Here is a 9,996-nt window from a genome sequence, read left to right on the forward strand (position 1 = left end):
TCGACTCTAGCTGAGCCCAGATTACAATTGTCTAAAGATTTAGATGAAGATGATGTCAACCCAACCCAATATAGAAGACTTAATGGATCACTTCGATATCTTTGTCACACAAGGCATGTCTTAGCATACAGTGTAGGTATGGTGAGTAGATTCATGTAGAAGCCAAAGATATCACATCTATCAATATGGCGAAGAATTCGATAGCACATGGTCGAAGGAAGCACATCGAAATGAGGTTCCATTATCTTCGAGAGCAAGTAGCAGATGGGAAGATGAATTTGGAACAATGCAGAACTAAGAATCAGATTGCAGACATCATGACAAAGGAAGTGCAAGTCGAAGTGCTCAGAAGATAATAAGCTATGATGAATATAAATAGCATAGACACAATGAATTAGGTGGTGTGTTAAATTGTAATTCCTTGTGTTGAAGAAGGTTGCTCGACAGAACAAGGAAGTGTCGAATCACCTAATGTGTCGAGCTGTATTAGTGTGTCGAAGTGTCGAAGCATTTTGCTACACACGGGATTTCGACTTAGGCCTATTTTTAATAGTGTTAACTATTTTGGGTTTTTATAGTTTTGGGCTTTGTCTTAGGGAGTAAGCTAACCTAAACCTATAAATAGAGGGAGTAACCCTTATTTTTGTATGAAGAAAAGAAAGAACTCATAACATTGTATTCACAGAATTTTGTAGTTGCAAAGTGAATAAAGAAGTTTTCCACAAATTGTGGGCAGAGAGAAACTCTGCATAAAATATTCTTCTTCTTCTCCAACATTCTTTTCTTTCTTTCTCAATTGTTCTTTTCTTTTTCATTGTCATTACATGGTTGATAACAATCTTGTTCATCAAGATTGATAGAAATTCTCCATAGGTTGTGGTGGATTTCCAACACCTATCTTATAAATAGACTTCCCACCATCCCCATGAAATTATGTGGTTCATTGGATTTTGTGAGCAGAGTTTTGGTACAATAGCATTTTGCATGTCTTTATTGGTTTTACACCTTTTGAGGTGGTCTATGGCAAAAAAACACCTGTGTTGGTACATTTCTTAAATGGGGAGACATGAGTGAAAAAAGTTGCTCAAGAATTAAGAGATAGTAACGAAACATTACGACAATTGAAGTTCAACTTGCAGAATCACAAGAGCAAATAAAGATTCATGCTGATAAACAAAGGAAAGAAGTGGTGTTTGAAGTGGGGGATCGAGTCTTTCTCAAACTAAGGCCTCATAGACAACCGTCTATGGTTCAAAAAATCCATCAAATCCCAACTCCAATATTCTTAGGACCCTATCAAATCATAAAGAAGATGGGACATATTACCTACAAGTTACATTTATCTTCAACATTTCATGTGTCACAATTAAAGAAAACATTTATCCTCCTCTGTCTCATAAAAAGTGTCACATTTGTATTTTTTTGTCTCAAAATAATTGTCCATTTATATTATTAATGCAGTATTTATAATTATTTTTCTACTACTATACTCTTATTCATTAACTTTCATTTTGTTCAACTACTCTATTAACTATATTTAATAAGGATATTCTAGTAAATAATACTAGTTTTTTCATTAAAACCAACACATCTAATTATTTTCTTAAGAACCGCGCATTGTTCAAATATGAAAATTTTTATGAGACGTAATTACACACCAACTAATTAAGTGTGTGTCAGTCTGAAAGTAAATAAAGGGAATATGGTTTATGTAGTTATCTTGCATGAATAAATTTGATGATGGGACACATAACAGAGAATGGTTGGTGCTACAAAAAGATATGGATATTGGTAGGGTTGGACAATCGATAGCTTGGAGTCAATTTCGGGTCCAAAATTTAAATCCGACGCAAACTGCACTTTTATTTTTAAGGTCCAATTTCAACTGATAACTTTTTGATTCTCGACGGAATCAATTAAATCAATTTGGAGGATAAATCGGATGTGTTTTGTCGATTTAATATTTATTGTAGTAAACTTTAAAAAATGGCTACTTTTTTTATAAAATTCACGAACATTTATTTTTAAATTAAAAATATAATATATCAAAATTTTAGAGTAAGCTAAAGGACTATTTTTTATTATTGAAAAAATTATTATTATGTGACCATTTTAATATTATTTGACATTAATTTAATATTATGATATTTAAACCATAAATTAAATGATATTCTTGTGAGTATAAATTTCTGCCATTAAATTATATCCTCTTCCGTTTTTTATTATAAGTCGTTTTTGACTTTTCACACGTATTAAGAAATGTAATAATTATTGTATGAAAAAGATAAATTATGAAGGATTTTACAAAATTATCCTTCATTAATGGTATTGAAAAAATAAATTAACATAATTAAAAGAAGAGAGAATAATAAATATTTAAGAGTATAATAGAAAAAATAAAATTAATGATTCATTGATATTATAAAACGACTTATATTGTACGAAGGTAGTAAATGATAATAACATGGCAATTCTGAACCTAATTTTTATAAAGAGTCGGCCTTATAATAATAAAAATAAATAAAATATATATGTCTTGCAAATGTAATTCCAGTCATTAAATTATATAGATGATAATAGCATGGCAATTCTGAACCTCATTTTTATAACGAGTGAGTCATATAGTAATAAAAATAAATAAAATAAATATCAATTAAATTCAATCAATTTTGATATTTGGCCGGTTCCGAATCCAACTAAAACAATTTTATTCTACTCAATTTAAACAACTAAATCAACCTAATACTCGACACGATCCGGCAATCTGACGGTTCAAATCAGTTCACCCCTAAATATTGGGAATGCTACATGGGAGGACGAGCTCTTGTTAGAGTCAATTTCCCTAAAGACAGTCTGAGCTTGTTGTTAACACAAAGGGAAAAATCTCTTCCTATGCCTATATATTTGATCTCTATCAATAACTAATTCATTAATAAAATCAGTTCTATTAATAACTAATTCATTGAGATCTATAAAACCGAACTCAGGGGATCTAAGAATCCATAGACTAGTTTCTAATAATTATGGATCTATATATAATAAATAAAAAATTGTTAACCTAACCATTTTCTATTATATGTCATTTGATCTCACAAAGATCATATCCAATTCTTACAAATATGTTGTTGAGAATGTGTTATTACACAAGTATCTCAAATACAGTACCGGATAAGTTACTATTCAAAGCAATTTAAGTTAGATTTTTTTCTTCCCTCCACCTGTTTGTTGTATATACAAAATAAATAAACAAAAGCAGAACCTGAAATATGAACAAGACATGACATGTCCCACCAATGCCTATATTTTATCTACAGGTTCTTTCAGGCCAAAGCAAAATAAAAGAAAAAGCAATGCTTTATATACACAACTAAGCAACGCCCTAACGAACATCAGAAAGCACTGGCACACCATTGCCAAAGCAACTACTTCTAGAGGTACTAACACTAGTCACAGTCTCATCTTTTAAGTGTCCAACAGATATAGGTTTTGAGTCACAATTTTGGCATCTCTGGCAAACAAAACGTGCTGGAACAGGAGCAGTATCAGGAATGCCAGAACACCTGGTGTGCCGCCATACTCCACATGTATCACAAGCCATCATTCTCTCTCCATCATCATCCTTAGCCCCACAGCTGCACTCCACAGTCCACCTCTCAAGTCCACGTTCCATTCTAAACTTGCTCAACCCATTCTTCCCGGAGCATCTTCCTCGGATACAAACCACTTCATTTGGTTTTAACAAGTGCTTGACCTGGGTGGAATCGTCTACACCGCTGTAGCCAAGTAGTTCGTCAACTTGAAATCTTCTAAACATTAGATATACATCTTGAAAAACATTTGCTGCTTCAATCTTAAGGTCAGATACTGTCGCATTTGTGGGCAGCACAACAATTTCAGGAGGAGTTCTAGCTGCGGGATCTTCTGGTTGATCAACTAGCTCAACCTGACATGAGATGCGTATCTTATACAAATCTGACACTGGCAACATCTCAGTACAATAATCTTTTATTAATTGCTTGCAGTCAAGAAGCTTCTGAGCTGAGCTCATTGCAAGCATTCTTGTCTCTTCATCAACATAGTTTAGCATCATCCGAGGATGAAGCAATGACTCGTATAAATATCTCAAGCATTGCAGGAGATTTTCTTCAGATGGGAACTTTGAGCCTGAAGAATTATTGCTGGCCATAAATCCATCGAAGCTTGTCGCATCAATTCTGAAACAAATAGAACAGAATAATATCAGAACTGATTTAAGTCACATAAGGATATTGACATTCCAAAGAATTAAAAGCATCAGGAAGAGAACTTTCCAAATAACACTAAGACATAACAATGCTTTGAGAAGAATATCCACTATTTCAGGGCTAAACCTAAGTATTAATAATAATATCAAGAATGTCACATGCATACATACATCTATTATCTATTAAATCCTATCGTATGACATGTAAAAGCTGAATTGTAGGCTCTAAACTTGTCATCTCAATCTTCAATCCATTTCCTTTACCTATATTTAATTTGATTTTAGAAAATTAAGGCACACAATATATGAAAATTAAATTTATTATCAAATTTCAAAAGAATTATACAACTAAAATAATTTCTATTTAAAAATCAAGAATGATCCACATTACAAGTACATTACATAAAGCCTTATTATTCTTAAGGGTTGTTTGGTGGTCTTGATTGGATAGAGACGAATAGGATAAGGATATAACTATTTGAGACAGAGCAAGTACTGTCTATCTAGTTCTTGTAATGGTCCAGAAGTGAACCTACGAGAAACATACAAAGAGCAGATCTAAAACTTCACCCTCGTGAATGATGATGTCAAGATCAAATATAAGTTTAGATCCATTATGGCTTGAAAAGTGTAAAACTGAGTGTTGCGAGTGATAACTAAATAACTTTTCAAAACCATAAAAACTGACATTGCATTTATATCATGGCTTCAGTCTGAGCCAGTACGTATGGAATCCTTTTAGACAGTTATACGTAAAAGGATTGAAGATAAAACACAACAAACAAATCAAATTGAAGACTAACCTGAATTCATCAACTCCAGTTTGAGGATTGCATCTGCTGTTAACAACACCACCATACACCACTTTCCCTCCTAGTTCAGCAAGGCAATAATCAAGAAGCTCTGGAGAAGCCACCTTGCAAACAGCGCCCCTAAGAGCACGGCGGCTCACCCAATTAGACCCAGACACTGCACGCAGCACTCTGAGCATGGCTTCCTCCACACGTTCAATGTCACTCTTCCCCCAAGAACTTGATAATCCAGAAGCATCAAACCGACGCTTCTTGCAGGTTATGTCATCAGACTTAGAGGCATTCTTGCGAGCACCGTGCATCAAACCCATTAAAAAACAAAATAGGTCCCTCATATTTACAAGCTCGTGCTCTGACAAAGACTGGTAATACAAGATCATATCCTGCACACGTGAGTGGGGCTTTTGTTCCTGGGAGAGAAAGATGGACAGGGGTAGATTGGATAGGTTGTCAACAGCAGACTTATATGCTTCCTTTGTGAGACAATAGCTACCAGAGCCAAAATTATATCCCCACTCACCATACCACGGATGTCTCTTCATAATGGCATGGAGCAAGCGATACTCTAGCCCATATTTCTTTGAAACGTCCATCACACTAACTTTTCTGCCAGTGTACCAATGCGAACAAACAGAAGAGGTTAACTCAAAGCCATATCCATATTACACAAATAGAAATAACCTAAACAATGTTCACCCATTTCAAGAAAGTGAATGTACTTCTTTCCAATATACTTGAAACCTAATTGTCCAATACACTGAATATAGTCATATTCTTCTGCGATGTCATGTTTAATTTGAATGATCATTAGTTTTTTAAGAAAAACTTCTAGATCAATCTTTCATATGTCACTGCAAGTTAGTGACAGGTATCATAAACTTGATAAATTTCATACTAAAAGTATTAGGTCAGAAATTACTCCACTACTAAACAGAAGTATTAGGTCAGAAAAAATAGCAGTTACTGACTAGTGACTGCAATCAAGAATCCTAACCTAACTCCAAGTGTCTTGCATAGGCGATCCCAGAAATCCATAATATGGCAACCAGAAAGAAATCTAGATCCCCCTTCTCTGCCATTGACCCGGAGAAGGTGCCCATAACCATTTGCATGGACTACACCATGTAAAAGATGACTTGTGTTCTCTAGTTGGTGGTATACCCATTCTTCCACATCATCACTTGTTGTTACATGGTTGCATGACTTACACCTGAAGATATAACAGATCAACCAAAATGTAAAATCAGGTACTACATCCAACCTACGCTACTTCTAACATCATTTAGATTATTCTGTGATTTTTATTTTGGCAATGATTTTTTTTTGGCATAAAATGTAAGGTATCCAAACATGCATTGATAAAAACAAAAGGATACTACCCTCTCTCGTTGCATGAGGAGAAATTTCATACTAAATGACTGCATCACTTGCAGTAAATTGAATAAAGGGGGAGAGGGGAAGAGTGATAGGATACTGGATTTGGGTTTTAGCTCAATAGAGGGGCTGAATAGGTCACTGCTGAGGTGGCCAATCAGTTAGAATATGAAGTGCATTCGTGGCGAGAAGGAGGGGAAATTGAGGAGGCATTCAGAAATATTGTTAGAGAGTTGGTTAGGAGAGTTTTCTCTCTGGTTAGGAAGCATTGTGCTCTGGCTGGTGTGTCACACTCTGGTTTATCTTTTCTTTAATCACTGTAAGTTAGCTTTGCTCCACTTTCATACTCAATACAAACAGATTTCCCTTATGAATCATGAGTTCCATCAGAGAGGGTCAAAGACCCATACCCCAGACTAACAAACATTTCATTTCAGTAATCAGCCATATTAGCTTTGAAAACGAGCCAGTAGCTACAACATGTTGACATAGGGAATGAGGAATGACTAATTTTGGGAATTTGGTTTCCAATATTTGAATCTACAATTAAGGAAACAGTAAGTGAATTGGTAATAATAAATGACTACAGAAGAAAGAAAACAGCAGCAACTTATTCTAATATTTAGGTGGGTATCAAATGCTCATGATAAGAGCATCATCAACAGTGCACTACTTAGGTTGGGCACCAAAAGCTCATGATAAGGGCACCATCAACCCTGCACCTTTATCAGGATGCTTTAGGTGGGTCTCCTATCAGACCATATAATGCCTTCTCAAACTTAATCTCCCCGTAATCACCACATTTCTCCAACCCAATACCCCTGATTCTTTTACTAAATAAGCTCCCATAATATACCTCTCATTCTTATATTTCATCAACAAAATATTAATAAATTGCAACCTTGACCTCATTTAAGAGATAAATACTAGTGTTGGATTAGCTCCCTATTCATATAAAATTACATCCCCGTTGATGGGTAGTTGGCTATAATTCATCACCCCTTAATGATCCCTCTTTGGAGATAGGTAAAACAAAGTAACAATCAATAGAAAAGAAAATCCAAAAGATGACAATTTCACGAAATGGTGAAAAATGCTGCTTGTGGCAGAAGAATTACTCACTTGGATTCTGACAAATGCAAACTGTCTCCACAACACATACACGGTTTGTGGTATCCACCAATTGATCCCCCATCAGCTTTGATTATAAAATGGTAGCGTTTCCCGCACACTGGGTTGCCGCTCCAACCTATAAGTTTAAAAAGAGTTTAGAATAATAAATTAAATTAAATTAAAAGGAAAAAATGTTAGTAATAACATTTCTTAAACGACTTAATAAATTAAAAGGAAACTGCCAAGGAAAAAAGTATGAAATGTTTTATACATATAAATATATATTTTTTATATTAAATAAAAAAACATATAAAAAAAACATTCCAATCTTGTTAATTTTAAATAATTAATAATAAAATATCTAAATATTTCATAATCAAGCATTAGTCCACAAAAATCTGATGTTTTTATTTTACTTATGAACAAACGATCGAAACTGTCAATTGATATATATATATATATATATATATATATATATATATATATATATATATATATATATATATATATATATATATATATATATATATATATATATATATATATATCAATGTGAATAAGAAAATGGGAAGGATTAAAAAAAAGAATTGTATATTTTAGCAAAATATTTCAATCAAACAAAATTAAGCAAAATAAAAAGAATTATAAAATGAACACTTAACGAATAAAATTCAATCAATTAATCAATTAATTAATAATTATAAAAATTATTATTATTATTATTAATATTATTAATTATACTTAATAATTAACAAGAAAGAGCATGTAGTGGCCAATATCGTGCGAAACACGACAGTGCTGACTAAGCAAAATCCAAATCCAAATGAAGAAAGAAAAGTTTGACACACAACAATAACAGCATTTTTTTTTAGAACAAGACAATAACACAATAATCATACCTGTCACGCAACAAAGGCAATAAAAAAACATACCGCATCAAATTTTAAAAAAATGAAAACGTGGCACTACTTGATTCTTCCACGTGTCTCACTTGTTAGAGGACCTACCACCCACTCATATCCTTTTTTTAAGAGGATCCCATTTTTATCCTCTTTCTAAATCATAATATCAATCGATCTTATCGTCACCGTACATCGCAGTTCACTAATTTATCAGTTATTTTATTTAATAGTCTGTCTACTCAATTAAGTGATTATTAAAGCTATACACATCATAATGTTGATGATTATCATTCCAAAGTACTATTATTATAATGATAAACATGATAATTTCAAGGAATTTAATAATAGTTTTCAATTTTAATCTGCATATTTTCTCCTAGTATAGCAAAGAGTAGTTGGCTTCTTGTTTTAAAAAAGTAGGTCATAGTAAACCGGGAACCGGATAAAAACCGGTAAAAAACGATGAAGCCAAAATGATTCACGTAAAACAGAACCGAGTCAAAAACTGGTGAGTCAACTCACCGAAAACTCGGCACTGATCGCAGTAAACGGATCTAGATCTGGCCACGTCCTCTTCCACGACGTCGAGGCACACCACCGCCGGGCCAGATTCAGAGCCTTCCGTGATCTCACCTACACGGAAGAGGATCTGCCACGTCAAGAGGTGTGGGAACAGCGCCGACGGCGGCGGGAGGAGCGCGTACTTCGTGAGAAACGAACGGATGTTGGAGCGGAATGGACCGATGGAGAAGTTTTCCGAAGCGGTGAGGGTTGGTGAGGGGAACGTAAAAAAATCGTGGTGATCGGCGGTGACTCTCTTCTTCACGCGCTTCAGGGACTTGCCTCCGCTAACGACCATGATAGAGGCGGTTGCAGGCGCGTGGTCCAGTGTTGAAGGCGCGTGAGTCGAGATCTAGATGGAGAGGGTTGTAAAGTTATGGATCTGATGGGAGAGAGAGAGAGAGAGAGAGACAACAACGACAAAGAGATGGATAAATGAAGGAACGGGGAGGGGAAATGATCGTTTGGGTTAGGGTTAGGTTCCGTTATTCTGTTTGGTTTCTGAGATTTGATGGTCGTCGTTAGATTAATCTGAGATGAATATTTTGAAATATATATATAGATAGAAATTTAATATTGTAATAATTTAAGAAGAAAGTGAAGAAAAAAAAAAGAGGAAATATTCTTTCTGGGAATTTTGACGAGAAAAAGGAGAGTGAGTAAGTAAGTTGGGGAAAAAATAGAGGAGAGAGGAGAGAAATTCGAGGATCGAAAGTCTTAGCCGTTAAGCGAGTTTACCGCCATAAATGGCAAGGCAAATTAGACCGGACTTCTTTTTTTTGGAAAAGGTTTATGGTTTGAAAATACTTTTAGATTTTTTCTTTTATTAACTGCATTTAATTTCCTTTTTGACAGTTGTATTTAGATCGTTATTGAATATGAAATTTTAATTCTTAACTTTCAATTTTTGAATATGAAATATATTTACATTAAATTTTTGTTAAAATTTGACGATTTAACTTTTAAAAAATATTAATTTTTAATTAATCGA

The 9,996-nt window shown here is 34.0% G+C and overlaps 1 protein-coding gene across 1 annotated transcript; it reads right to left on the bottom strand.

Moving 5' to 3' along the window:
* Positions 1-3,179: 3,179 nt before the first annotated feature.
* Positions 3,180-9,693, bottom strand: LOC127096153 (PHD finger protein At1g33420). The gene is made up of 5 exons (XM_051034760.1): positions 8,967-9,693; positions 7,552-7,678; positions 6,050-6,265; positions 5,047-5,661; positions 3,180-4,214 (listed from the first exon to the last, which is right to left on the bottom strand). Exons 1-5 carry the CDS (start codon positions 9,301-9,303, stop codon positions 3,380-3,382), a joined length of 2,130 nt encoding a protein of 709 aa, XP_050890717.1. The 5' UTR covers positions 9,304-9,693; the 3' UTR covers positions 3,180-3,379.
* Between the last annotated feature and the right edge of the window lie 303 nt (positions 9,694-9,996).

Source organism: Lathyrus oleraceus, chromosome 6 (genome assembly GCF_024323335.1).
Source record: "Lathyrus oleraceus cultivar Zhongwan6 chromosome 6, CAAS_Psat_ZW6_1.0, whole genome shotgun sequence".
NCBI classification, from domain to species: Eukaryota; Viridiplantae; Streptophyta; class Magnoliopsida; order Fabales; family Fabaceae; genus Lathyrus; species Lathyrus oleraceus.